Source organism: Sturnus vulgaris, chromosome Z, assembly GCF_052056855.1.
Source record: "Sturnus vulgaris isolate bStuVul1 chromosome Z, bStuVul1.hap1, whole genome shotgun sequence".
Taxonomy (NCBI): Eukaryota; Metazoa; Chordata; class Aves; order Passeriformes; family Sturnidae; genus Sturnus; species Sturnus vulgaris.
This window is the reverse complement of record NC_142283.1, coordinates 64,678,454-64,692,977: the sequence shown is the minus strand read 5'-3', so window position 1 is coordinate 64,692,977 and position 14,524 is coordinate 64,678,454. Positions and strand designations below refer to the sequence as shown.

The 14,524-nt window shown below is 39.0% G+C and overlaps 2 protein-coding genes across 4 annotated transcripts in view; one reads left to right on the top strand and one right to left on the bottom strand.

The window, feature by feature from the left end:
- The window catches only part of LOC148219882 (uncharacterized), a 222,140-nt gene that overhangs the window by 16,436 nt on the left and 191,180 nt on the right, over positions 1-14,524 (top strand). Inside the window, exons 2-3 of the mRNA XM_088155847.1 lie at positions 11,900-11,926; positions 13,352-13,483. The gene's annotated coding sequence lies outside the window, so the exon portion shown is untranslated. The remainder of the gene's footprint in view (positions 1-11,899; positions 11,927-13,351; positions 13,484-14,524) is intronic.
- Positions 9,743-14,524, bottom strand: part of ANKRD55 (ankyrin repeat domain 55) — a 46,460-nt gene continuing 41,678 nt past the window's right edge. For 2 of the 3 annotated variants that reach the window (XM_014887022.2, XM_088155846.1), the window contains exon 11: positions 9,743-10,468. In XM_014887022.2, the coding sequence (XP_014742508.1) occupies positions 10,218-10,468 (251 nt within the window). In that variant the 3' untranslated portion in view covers positions 9,743-10,217. The remainder of the gene's footprint in view (positions 10,469-14,524) is intronic. The other variant, XR_015799191.1, reaches the window with a different exon arrangement.

Sequence of the window (14,524 nt, the reverse complement as noted above, 5' to 3'; positions counted from 1 at the left end):
ACACAGAGATGCATTTTGTTGCTCTGCTGCTCTATTCTGTTGAGCTAGGCGCTACAATTTCCTCTTTGCAGAGGTTGGGATGGGAAGAGTAAGCTTCAGGAAGCAAGTTCTGTTTTTAAATTTATGTAATCCATTGAAAACACCACTAAAATAAGTGAAGGGGATATACCATTTTTATAAAGAAAGTTACTTTTTTTTCAGAAATTAATAGCAGAAATTAACTGGTGATCTGAGAAAGCTATTTGTGTTTTCCAAGAACTTCAACATTCAGCTGACATTACCATTAAAAACAAAATAAAACAAAACTACACCCAACTACCTTACATCATCAGGTATTAATATTCAGTGTTTTCTTAGTCATTGTACAGAGAAAACTACACACTCTGGGAGATCTGCCCAGGAAGATTGGGTAATCAGTTTAAAAATGACAAACTGAAAGTTTAGTCCAAAAATATAATGCCTGAACAAATGCATATCATTACAGTGAGGTGGTACACCACACTGCAACTAATTGCAGGTGCTTGATGTGGTGACATGATTGTTTTACTGAGTTCATATTATAATTTCCAGTAGTACATCACTATTATTCTGTGTTGTTGGCATTGAGGCCTTAGTACTCTTCATCCTACCATGCAGATAACAGCTGAAGGATCAGTGCTCCAGATTTCAGGAGTCAGCCATAAACAGAAAGGAATATTTTCCTGCAAAATTCAGACTCTTGAAGAAATCCAAGTGGTTGTCTAATCAAAAATGTCATAGACTTGCAGAATTGTTTAGGTTGGAAAAGACCCTAAGATCATTGAGTCCAACCATTGACTCAGAACTACCAAGTCCACCACTAAACTATGTCATGAAGTACGACATCAAGGTTTCCTTTTAAACATCCTCAGGAATGGTCACACGCCACTTCCCTGGGCAGTCTGGGCCAATGCTTGACAGCTATTTCCATGAAGAAATTTTTCCTAGTTTGCAACAAAACAACAGTAAACAGTAAACATCCTGTGGTGCAATTTGGAGTTGTTTCCTCTTGTCCAGCTGCTTGTTGCTTTGGAGAGGGGGCTGACCCTCACCTGGACACACCCTCTTTCCAGGCAGTTGTGGAGAGTGATAATGTCACCCTGATCCTCCTTTTCTCCAGGATAAACACCCCCAGCTCCCTCAGCTGCTCCCCACAGCACTGGTGCTCCAGACCCTGCCCCAGCTCCGTTCCCTTCTCTGCACTCACTCCAGCCCCTCAGGGTCTTTCTTGCAGGGAGGGCCCAGAACTGGACACAGCACTCGAGGTGTGGCCTCAGCAGTGCCCAGCACAGGGGGACAATCCCTGCCCTGCTCCTGCTGGCCACACTATTGCTGATCCAGCCCAGGATGCCATTGGCCTTCTTGGCCACCTGGGCACACCCTGGCTCATGGTCAGTCACTGTCACCAGCACCCCCAGCTCCTTTTCCAGCCACTCTGTGCCAGCCTGTGGCACTGCCTGGGGTTGTTGTGACCCAAGGGCAGGACCTGGCACTTGGCCTTGTTGAACCTCACACCACTGGCCTCAGCCATGATCCAGCCTGCCCGGATCCCTGTGCAGAGCCTTCCTGCCCTCCAGCAGATGAACATTCACACTCGGTGTGATCTGAGAAGGGCCTGAGGGCACTCAATCCCCTCATCCAGATCACGGATAAGGATATAAAGTGGAGGTGCCCCCAGTACTGAGCTCTGGGGAACCCCACCCATGACCAGCTGCCAGCTGAATCCAACTCCACTCACCACCAGTCTCTGGGCCCAGTCATCCAGGCGGTCTTTACCCATCAAACAGAGCACCTGTCCAAGCCTGTAGAATATTGGAAATGGTGTCAAAGACTTTACAGAAGTCAGGTAGACAGTATCCACAGCTTCTTCCTCAGGAGTCGGGTGGTCAAGCAGGACCTGCCTTTTTTAAGTCCATGCTGGCTAGGCCTGATCTCCTGGTTGTCCTGCAATGCGGTGTGATGACATTTAAGATGATCTATTCCATGACCTTTCCAGCATCAAGCTCAGGTTGACAGACCTGTAATTCCCCAGATCCTCTTCCAGCCTGAATTGTATTTGGGCATCATATTTGTTAACCTCCTGTTAACTGGAACCAGCCTTGTTAGCCAGGATTGCTGATAAGTGACAGGAAGTGGCTTGGTGAGCTCTTTTGGCAGATCCCTCAGTATCCTTGGGTAGATTTCATCTAATCCCATAAATCTGTGGGATATCAGGTAATTGACTATGTCCTCTTGGATTAAGGGGGCTTAATTCTTCTCCTCATCCCTGTCCTCCAACTTGGCAGGCTAGGCAGAAAAAACCTGGTATTGCTATTAAAGATGGAGACAAATAAGGCATTAAGTACCTCATCTGCTTTCTCCTTTGTCACAATATTTCTTCCCATATGCTGTAAATGATGGAGATTATCCTTACCTCTCCTTTTGTTGCTGATATATTTATAGAAACATTTTTTACTGTATTTTATGGCAGTAGGCATATTAAATCTCTTTGAGCATTGGCCCTTCTCTAGAATGTTTATCTCTGTAAAAATTCTCTATTGAGCTGTGACATGGTTTCTTTTATGAAAATGTATTTTAAAATAGCTTGAGAGACAATTTTTCAGACTAAATCTAGGTTTGAAATTGTTGGTAGACATGCTTGAGAGGAAGTAGTTCACACCCGTGGTGGCATTTCTTTGAAGGTCTCTATTTAGAGAACATTTTGACAGAAATTTCAGACATCTCTCAGGCCCAGTCAGCTGAGGGATTTAAATTTTTATTGAAAAATGTTTAGAATAAAATCAACTTGGCCGCCAATGTAATATTGCTGCTTAGTTAAATAATACAACATGGTACGTATGGCAACCAACAGAAATCCTCCCCTCAAACTGTTGTGTGGAATGCAGAATTTATCATGCTCTTGCAGATTGTAATGTTGCAGAAATGCATATGAATTGATGTTTTGACAGAGTTGAGAAGATGGGCCAGGAGGAAACTAAAGCTTCCACTGGTGTAAGACCGTATTGAAAGAAAACCACAAACAAGTGATATCTAGTGCAGAGACAAATGTTCATGTTTTAAATTAGGGTAGTTTAAGTTCTCACTTGAAGCAATTAATACTTGTTAGTTTCAACTGTCCCAATTGTAGTGTTTAGCCCAAAATTTGCATTAATAAACTTGTATTATGGAGTTAGAATATTAAACAAGGGAGTTTTGGCAAATGTGGATTTTATTTTCATATCATTTGGTTGGCACAGTCACACAAGAAAATTTTCAGATCAGCCTGTTGCCTAAAGCAGAGTGTGCCAGTAAGAACTGAACTCATCTTACAGCTTTCCAGTGGCCTCTGTAGTTTCAGTTGATGATTTAGATTTGGCTCACAGAAGCCAATTTTAAGCACTGGTCTTTTTAATCTTAAAGACAATTTAAAGAACAATTAATCTTGTGATTTAGATGTTACTGTGAGAATTTTCCATTTGGTACAAATAGAGAATATGACAACCTCATCATGCCCTTATCACTTCGCTAGTGCCTTAGTTTTTTCATATGTGACACTGGGCTAATACTGTTTACTAACCTATTGGGAAGTTTGCTGTGATGGAATGATTACTTTTTTGTTAAGTGTTAAATTTCACTAGAACATATAAAAATAACCTCCAGTTGGCTATGACATCTCTATGGATTTTAGTAGCCAGTTGCTATCATCACATAAAAGCTGAGAGGAAAATAAAACCTCTGTGAAAGCAGACTGTCTTCCTGTCTGCCACCTTACCAGAAAACACCAGAACCATGCACAAACTGGTACTTCTCTTTTTTATTTGCATAAAAAACTTACCCTGATTCCTGCCAGTTTTACAGTGTTGTTTTTACCTTTGTCTGACATGTGCTGATCTTATATTTACAAAAATAACACTGAAAACTAGTGTTGATAGATTGGACAAATAAAATGAAATTTTATTTGTGCAAAAGAATTTGGAGAACTATTTCTTTCTGTTGTGGTTAACAATTGCCTCAGTTAAGAAGGTGGTGTCTGAATTAAGAACTACTGCAGTAAAGGAGTAATATTGCTGAAAGTCCTGACACATTGATTTTTGCATTTCTGAAACTAAGTAGTATGAGGTCTGCATCAGTAACAGTATAGGAGAGGCTTTAGCTGTGCTATTAAAGTACCTATAAATGCAGCATTTGATTAACTGTACATTAGGTATGTATGCAGCAGTGAAAACAATAAAATCCTGATGTAAATTTATCTGGCATAAAAACCCCCAACAGAACAGAAGGTAATAGAAACACAGTAAGGGCCCAAATTGCTCTTCTTGGCCTATGCCCCTGAGAACTCATTACATGAAAATTACCATGTGTATGAATTTTAACGAACCCTCTTATTGGATGTGATTTTGTGTTTCATAAAGAAACCTAAGCAGTGACAAATCAGAGGCAGTTTTCCCAAGACATATCTTGAAATCTACCAAAAAAATATAGGGTGGCAAATTTATTTACAGGAAAAACAATATTTTCAAAATATTTAGCTGAGAGAGAAAAACTACAGATGCAGTAACAAACTTCAAGTGGTTTCTGTCTGTAGTTTCTAGGACATTATGAAAAATGGCTCAAATCAACAATGGAAGGAAAATATTTTTAAGATCACAACATAGCGAACTGTGGAAAAAACACTAGATGCTGCAACAGGAGAGGTCATAGCACAAAAATATTTTTAGAGTTTCAAGTATTAGAATTTTCAAAAGCATCCAACTCTTTTCTGATAAACTCTCTACATAGGATGTCTCTTTGGATCCATGGCTGGAGAGTGAATGAATTTTTAAGAAGCTCCAGACCTCTAGATCTGAAAAACTTACATCTCTTGGGTGCTAGGATTGGACAGAAGAGGTGGCAGAGCCTCTCTCTGAGTTCACAGAATTATTTAACAATTTAGTTTATCTAATATTATTTGGTTCTTGCTTATAAATCTCTGCTTACTTCTAAGAGTCTACTGCAAGAATCAAATAAAAAATATTACAAGTTTGGTGAATTTTAGAAACCAAAAATGCAGTCTTTACAACTGTATTGTATAACCAGCATTTCAGGTCAGCCTTTATATTTTTTCCTTCCTCAGATTATATTTGCTCTCAACTTCTTATGTGAAAGATACAATTAAGTACAGCCAACTATTCTTGCACTCTAGGAAGGTCTCCCTCCACAGCCTTCAGTGTGTATGCAAAGCTATTTTCAGCTCGGGTGGCAAGCTGAAGTTTGTGGCATTGTGTGTGAGAAGGGGATCTGCTTCTCCTGACCCTTCTCCTCAGTTCTACTCTTACCAACTAATCTTCCTGATGTAATCTTGATAGGAAAGGTATGACTGTGGGGTCTTTTGTAGTGGTGGTGATGGCTTCTGAGACACACTGGGACAGTTGGACCAAGCCTTTTCTTTGTGCTTTAGTGCATTCAGACAGTTTCAATCTGCTCCTGTGTGCTCCAAGGAACTCTGCCACATTCTTCTTCCAAAGGATGGAATTCCGCACATAGAAACCTGTGCAAAGGTGCAGTAAGGCACATGTGTGTAGAGTCAAATAATACTCTTAGACAGGTATGAACATACTCCTGACTCTGGTCAGGTTCTCAGGTTCTTCTAGTGTTTGCAGAGCCACAGAAAGTCACACTATGATGCCAAGTACCCCAAAGCATCACAAACAGTGAGATGGGAATGGAAACTTAACTACAGAAGGCTGTACAATGTCGGTGAGCAGAGATGCTGGACCAGATGACCCACGGTGGTCCTTTCCAATCTGACAATTCAGTGATTCTGTGATTGTGTGACCTTACTAAGCTGAGTAGCAGCTGCATCAGGCAGGCCCATGTCAGTGTTGGCTGTCTGTGAGGAAAAGCTGGACTTTAGGATCCTGACAAGCATGAGGTTATAATTTTTTGTTTCTGTGTCAACTGCTTTACATCTAGTACTGCTTTGTGCCCTTGGTCTGAGGTGGCTCTGAGGCTGGACACTGGACAATCTGGTCTAAACTGCCTCTGTTATAATGGTGAGCTTTTGCACAAATAAAGCCAACACAGAAAAATCTCAGAATATAAGGAATTTCCTATGATTCTTTGAATCCTGAGAAAACCCTATGAAAATAATGAGAAAAAAATTTCCACTTTTAAAATACAAAGGTAAATCATGTATACTTGCAATATTTCTCCTAAATCATTATGAAGATGCTGATGCAGAGCAAGAGGTGTGATGAGCCATGATGACAGTATGATCACATGAGATCTTAAAGCCCTCTTATAATTGTTTGAAAAGTTGATATGCTTTTATGTCCCAGAGTGGTAGCTATGATGCTTCTTGTGTTTTGCAGTGGAAGAATATATGGATTGTGCAGACAATCCTTTGGTGATGGTAGCAGAATACAGTCTATTTAGTGGTGAGGGGACAGAGACCTCCACCTTTGTCAGTGGTAGAGGTTTTTAAAATGCTTTATTAGGACTGAATTTTAGAGGATATAGCTTCCTCTGTAGGTATTTATACAAGAAAATTAGCCTGCTCATCAGATATTCTGTTCAGCAATAGAACAACCTTTGAAAGATCATCAGAGTGGTAGGTGATTCTTTGTTTTACGTGTGAATATTTTTCCATTTTAAATAATATGCTAAGGCTAATCACCTGCACAGTTTACTGGAAGAGTGGACCAGTCCATTCAGTATCAATGTATAAGCAAATGGTCCACTGGAATAAAGACTGCTTTTAAAAGCATTTTGAAATTAGAAGAATGGTGTAAGGAATGTAGAGCCTATGCCAGTGAAGAGATAAATTTTGTTTTGTTCAGAAAATATATCCTTTGTGTGTATATAATTTTCTCAGCTCCCTGTGCCAAGATGAACTCCCCAGACACCTGAATACTTCACACTCTATGAATAAACACACAACTAGTGTCAGAGAAGAATGTGTCCGGACTTTTTAATCACTAGACAGAGGGGAAAAAAAACTCTGTCATGACCTACCGACCAGACATTTCTTGGCAATTGCTAATCAACAGTGTTAGCCTTTTATTGTCTCTCCTGCCATTATCTTCCAGGAAAGGTCTGAGTAAGAGGTCAGAGTAGCTTAAGTAGGTATTGGTTCATTTGTTATCTTTCATGCAGTATGCTGCAGTCAACAGTCTGCTCTCTATTGAAGGTGAAATACTTCACCTTAATTTGTTCCTTTACTGTAGAATTTGGCAACCAAACTCAAAAGATAAGAATACTTTCTGGTAGGAACATTTCTGAGAATAATGCTTTCTATGTGCATTAATTTTTGAAAGATCTATATTTGGTAAATCACAAACTACTTCCTTATTGGCAATCTACAGAAGAAACACATTAGAAAAGTGACCTGAATCTTAACTCAGATTACCAGCTCCTATGACTGTCTCTGTTCAGGTAAGAAGTATATTCTGTGCTTACATTTGAACAGGCAATTGGATTTGCTTTCCTTTCCTGAAAAAGCCTTTCTTGGGTTGCAGAACCCCAGAAAAAAACCATTAATTCATAGAAGAAGGTGAGGAAAAGAGGGATAAATTATAGGAAAAATTCACCTAGCACCTGTCTTCTGTCACACAAATATATGGTGTAGACAGTGGTAACGTGTGTGGTAACAAGTGACTGACTGTACCTGAAATTCTACATTTTTTAAAGGAATTTCATTTGAAAGACAGTGTTATCTTCGATCAGAAATTGTTCAATATTCAGCTTTGTTCATGCTGCCTAAATAAAGCACTGCTGAACAGGAAAACCAGAAACCTGATTGCTTCCTTTCTGGGAATGGAAGTGTCTAGCCTAAGGCATGGGGGAATTTCTCTCCCTTTCTCCCGCTGTAATACTGGAAACATTTGAAATTTGTTCAAGCCTCTATGGGAAGCCAACGTAGACTGCTCTATCTTTCTCTCCAGCACAGAACAGCGGCTGGTGAACAAATAAGTGCCACCACAGCTTTCATGGTTGCCATTAGGCAGCCCAGGCCTCCTGGACCCTGGACATGCAGGATAATGCAAGAAATGAGAGAGATTCACCTCCTCTCTCAATTTCAGCAGTAGCAATGAGGATCTTCTTCTATTCAGGAAAAACTGAAGTTGTATCACGTGACCAGCCTCTTTTGAGGCATCCTAGCTAAAGGCATGGTTTCCATACCACTGAAAAGGGCTAATGTGGCAAAGGAATTACGAATGTTTGACCTTACTAGGATTTCCTTGTTGTGCCATTTGGTCTTCCCTCTCTTCCACATGTTGTACCTATTCCCAAGCAGTTTGTTGAACTAAAGATAATTAATTTCTGTCAGAATGATTACTTTAGGCTTTCATTCTGTGAAGAGAAGCCTCATTCTTGTGATGGCCAGAGCCGTAAGAATTAGATTTCCCTTCTCTTCTGTGCACACTGCACCAAAACCATTTTCTGGGTACCAAGTGGTACCAAGTGGTGACATAAAGTGTGCACTGAAGCTTTAAGGTTTCTAGGAAATAACTTATGAACCATTTGTCTATTGCATGAGACCACACAGACAGATAAGTCAGGATTGCAATAGGTGGAGTTTCAAGCAGAGAAGCTCAGGGGCTCTGAAGGGCAGGGAGAGCAGCTCAGCCAGTGACCTTGTGGAGCAAATACCAGTCTGCTACACTACAGGATAGATTCCGGACTTTTCAGTGAGGCTGGGCTGAACTGGACTGGTCAGGTGCAAAGACAGAGCATGCCAGAACGTATTTTTCCTTTAAAAGTGCGTGCATCTGTCATGCAATGTTTTTCCCATCTAGCATCAGGGATTAGGTTGTCTGTGAGGTCCAAGCACATGAGCTTTTTAGTCTTACGTTTTTATCAAGAAGCTACATGTTTATATCACTTGTTGAATTTGAGATTTATACTCTGGCATTTGGGTGAGATGTTTAAAAATAAAACATTCTTTTATTTGCGTGCAAAAGTTCCCTCTTCCTTGTGTTGCATCAGAGCAGCAGTTGTTGTGCTCTGCTTTTTTCTTTCTGGGACTGTCTGTGACAGCCACCAGCCATCTTATTTACAGTCATTAGCGCTAGGAAATTGGAAACTGCAGCTACTGGAACATGATTATCTTCATGTCAAGTTTGTCTTTTACTGTAACACAGCAAAAGAAATGTTTGTACAGCTAATAAGACATTTATCTAGAGGTAAACAGAAGTGCCACGTCCTTGTTGAATGAGCTGCTGATGTAGAGCTAATTTTGGACCTGCTTACTAGAAGTGGGGATACAGAAGAGTGACAAAAGGTGACAACCTCCCCCAGCCCATAGCCCCTTTATAATCAGACGCAGAGAAGCCTCTAAAGCAATTGCAGCAAGATTTAGATAAGAACCCTGAAGCAAGCAGAGGCTGGCGTCTTTGTTAGCCTCTAGGAAGGGACAGTCTTGTGCAATGTTTAGTCAAAGGCTTATACCACTCGTAAAAGTTCTTGACTGAACAGCAGTCTAGTTAAATTTCCTCCAGTTCAGTGATCAAAACCTAAAAACTCAGGACTGTGAAATCCTTGTTTTATGAAGATAATAGTGCATTTTTGTCATTGGGGAGTATGAAGAATTAAATAAGACATAAATCTGTCAGTGGAATGAACAGTTTTGAACAGTGCATGCTAAAGGTCTGTTCTGTTCCACAGAATTAGTGTTTCATTGTACATATTACTTTGTTGAATTCACAAAACCCACAAATGTACAATTTAGAAAATGTGTGAAAAACAAAGAGACAAAAGACCTCCATTGCTAAAGCAGCCTTTGATTTTATTTTCTTAATCTTAAAAATATGGTTTTTTATGGCACACAGCATCAGAATCAGCACCTTTGCATTTACAAACCACAGAGAAGCCCTGTCAATTTGTTTCCCTAGTTCCAACTTTTAAATCATGCAGAAAACCTTACTCTTTGTTCCTTTTTTCTATGAAAAGCTTAACAGCACATTGCTGCAACAAATCACTTTATGAGGGTTCCATTCACAAAATAAATTTGCTTCACATTAAATGTTGATTTAGCAATTTCATCTTAAATTAAAACTATAAGGCAAATGCATACATATATACACACAGTGCAGCTTTTGTGATGTGCTATCTTATCTTGGTTTCTGTTATGCTCCAGTTCACAAGAGTATCATTAGTGCAAATTAATGAGATTTAACTATACAATTGTCTTTTAATAACCACTTAGACATATTTCAACTAATTTAGGCCAGTGTACTGAGTTAATTTTCAGCATCTGATTTGGCGAGTGATTTCTCAAGCTCCTCTACAGGATTAGATTTCTTCTGGTTTGGGATAGCAGGCAGGACACAGCTTGGTTTTAGATTCTCTCCTGATAGACCAGGCAAGAGAGAATAGAGGATATGACTCTGAGAATGTCCTGTTTTTGAAGATCTGGCGATTGGAGCTGATGGGAGAATAACTGCACCAGTTCGTAGGGATTTAAACTTAGCATTCTGAGATGGTAGCTGAACTAGAGGAAAGAGAAAAAAAGAGAAAGTGCACAGAAAGTGAAAAGCACGGCATTTTTACAAATGATTTTGCAACTTTCCTTAAACTGTTGTCTCTTACTGTGTGTACTCAAGCCTGTACTTGAAAAATATGATAAAAATATTAATAAAAAATTGTAAAACCCTGGCAAGACTTATCTTCATCTGAAGAAAATAACTCCAGTGTAAAGTGACTGATTTTTGGTTTAGTGACCAGTAAGTCTTGAAAAGTTCAAAGATTTATTTTTGGTAAGCAGAGAACCTATAGTTTGTCTGGAGGAGACTTGGTCTGTTTGGAGAAATTTTCACAATACATTTTTTCATCAGAAAGCACAGGCTGACTGTAACAGAAGTGTTCCAAAAATGCTCTATCACTGAAGATAAATGCTGATCAAAATCTAAAGAAGATGAAATGTAAGAATGTGGGATGCTCCGTCTGGGTTTCTCTAGGCACAGTCAATCACAAAGATAGATCCACACATGGTCTGCTATTCACAGGCCACAAAAGTAGCCCATTACCAAGACACACACCCAAACACATGAGAGGCACACCACTTATGTATCTCTATTGTTTGGTAAGAAACGGAGGATTTAGAACATCCTTAATTTCCACCTCACCAGTGTAACACTGCTTAGCTTTAAAGCTAATATTGTTCTGTATTTTCTCTGAATTGAAATCCTCAGGCTCCCTTATTCAGACAACTTCCTAATTTCCTGATTTTTTAAAAGGAGAATTCAAAACCTTAATTGTAGACCTACTTTTCTGTGCTGTCAATTTATTGTGAATAGCATTAGGTTATTTTCATTTTATCTCCATTTTATTCACAAGCTCTTTGTATAGAAACAATATGTTTTTCTACAGTTTAAGCATATGAAGAGTTCTTTCTGGAGTTACGCTATCTCTGTTTTGGCTACAGAATCTTATTGCAATTTTTTACATTCATTTTTTCTTGGTGTGTTAGTTTTACCTGAGGAAGGATAGACTCATAGGTTTTTCCTCTATGGGAAAAACCTCCTCTGAGTCTGATGGGACCAATTGGCAAATCAAAACCATGACATTATTTGGTGCATTGGCCAGGAAATTGAAATTAAACTAAGACACTTGGTTATGTTCTCATTGCATTTGTGATTTCCTTCCATCTGCATATTTGTGATTAATTGTCTGAGAGGCTATTAACACTTTCCTCTGAAGTGTTCTAGATGGAAATTTTGTGTTTCATTTAATTTGCCCCATTGAAAACAAATGTTGCCTCTCTAATGTCTGCAGTGGGCCCTCACTGCATACATTTGTCTATTCATATCCGTATCTTTCTATTTTAACCATACACATGGTGCAAAAGAGGCTAAAATTCTTGTCATAATCCCCTGTAGTATACATCTTATACTAATTTAATTATTGATTATTTATTTTTCAGGACCAGTACTTTTCTACAGCTTACCAGGTAAGCTTATGATTACGCTTACCTTACGATTTAGGGCAAAGATAGATCCTTTTAGAGAGGATTTAGAAAGTTGGGAGATTCTTTTCTTTTTAAGCTAATTTCAATTACTATTCAAGTTATGATTGTCTGAGCAGACACTGTTTACCACAATGGTCTGGCCTCTAGCAGTGTACTGTAATTCATGGATCATATTTAAGATTCATTCATGTACAGAAATTTAGGAAATGACTTCTCCTTTTCATTAAGAAACCCCAAACCATTAATAATTTGCTCTAGTTGGTGTTGAATTTGTGTGAATCTGAGAGGGCTATATACTATAAAGGGGCCCATTTGTTTTCTGGCACATGGTAGAATGCTTTGAGTTCACTGAAATTTTGGTGTGCAAACCAAATATTGAGAGGTTCGCTTGTGTCCCTCTTTGGAACATAGTCATATGTTAATATACTCAAAGTTCACGTCTGTGTGAAAAATATCCATAAAGCTTTATGCACTTCATGTACATCATTAAAAGCCTTAAGGTATGGATTTAAGTAGGCCAAAAGTGCTGTAGCTTAACTTCACGCCCATGACAGAGCAGCCATCACAAACTCATGCTCATTCAAAGAATCCAAACATCAGTGCTTTCCACATTGTCCCACATACTGTGCTCAATTTAGGATATTCGATTCAGGACTTCAGGACTGGTACATGGATGGCTCTGAAACAATGCATAAAATGAGTAGTCTTAGTACATGTATTGAAACACATGAGCCTGGACCCAGAGCTGGGATTTGTGGGAGGCAGAGCCCTTAGGGCTCCTTAAGGAGCTACATACAGCAAAAGCACCATTAATAATTCACATCCAGAGGGCAGAGTTGGCCACCGAAGACCTAGTGGTATAATAGGAGCTACTGGTTCAGGAAGGCTTTTCCACTTAGCAGACTCTGGAGTGGCTGCTATTACAATGTGCAGAGGCAAAAATAAGGCTGTCAGAAAGGCATTGCCCAAGGAGTATGGAGTCCAGCAGAAGAATGGGTCTTAGATTCCCCTCCTTTGCAAGCAGTGGACCACAGTGGCCTTCTGCAGAGAGGTGGCTCCTTTGTGGAATGCTTTACTGTTAACTTGAGAAAGAAGAAAGTTCAAGTCATGATGAATAATGGCAAAAACAACCACACATCTCCAGAAAATATTGTTAAATGACCTGTCGAAATAGATTTTAAATTTATTTTTTTAAATTTGTTGTTGTTTTGGAGTTTTTTTCCCCAGCAAGTAATCATGTCACTTTCTGTGCATCAGACAAACGTTTTCTCCTCTGATGTCTCCAGAAACATCAGACCTTAACTACATGAAGAAGTGACAGCAGCAGAGACTTATCTAGAAGTCCCATATTTGTTTGAAAAATTATTCTAGCATTTTATGAGGAATGTGTGACAATCTATTTTTCAGGGGTTGTTGGAAGCATTGCATAATGAGATGGAAAGAGTGTCTGGGGGATGAAGCAGAAGAGGAGATGCAGTCTGTGCTGAAGCTACTCAGGAAGCCATGTGGAAGATCTCTCACCCTGGGGATATCTGAAGGGTGAGAATTTATGGTTTAAAGTCACTTAAGTACTCTTCAAAGGCTATTGTTTCATTCCTATTTTCCTCTTTCTAATGTGTATTTTAAAATGTTTTTACCGAGATAATTTCTTCCTTCTTTTGTTTTTTATTGCCCTTCCTTTTTTGGGGAGATACTTCTTCTTTCTGTTAGTGTAGTTTCAGTTCTCATTCTAGTTTTTGCTTATTTTATTGTTCCAGCTTCTTGGTATTAAAAATAGTAGTGAAACACAAATATTTATACTCAGTCTTCATTGCTGGAGCACTTTGTCTGGATAAAGGCTATGTCCAAAAGGATAATACTTTTAGGGCTGGATGGAGGATGAGTGAAATCTCATACTGAAATGAGACTCTCAGTTATTTAGAAAGCATCAGGAGCAAATATGTCATTTGTGTTAACAAGAAATACAGTCTATTTTGCAAATTATTTTGCTTTTCTGTTATTGGCTTGAACTAATGTTCAAGCAGTAATGGCACCTGGATAAATGTGCTGTGTTGGTTAATGAAACCATGATTCTTAATTGTGACAATTGTATCTTTTTTGTAAGACAGCTTTTGGCATGAGACTAGAACTAAATTGTTGACCATTTGTATGAACTAACGCAAGAACAATTATGAAAGAATTTTTAAAAGATTTTGCTTACAGCTATGACTTAACTAGAAGACACAGAGAACACGAGTAGAAAGATTAAAAAATAGAACACTTGCACCTGGGGTTTTAAAAGCAATTAAAAACAATTAAATTATTTTCTTCCTTCTGAGCAGAGAGAGAATACCACCTCAGTAATTCATACACCTTTTCTTCTTCCTGTCTGATGTAGAGAACAGCAGCAGTGCAGGATTCTGTCTATATCTCTACCCCATTTGATGGTCTCTATAAGGCTGCCTCTGCCTCATTTCTAGTAATATTGTCATCATTGCAGAATTGCTTCTGACCTTCAGATTATAAGCAGCAGGAAATCTTAAATTTAGGTCTGAATATTTTAGGACCTGGCTGATCCACAGAATGACAATTAGTAAACTG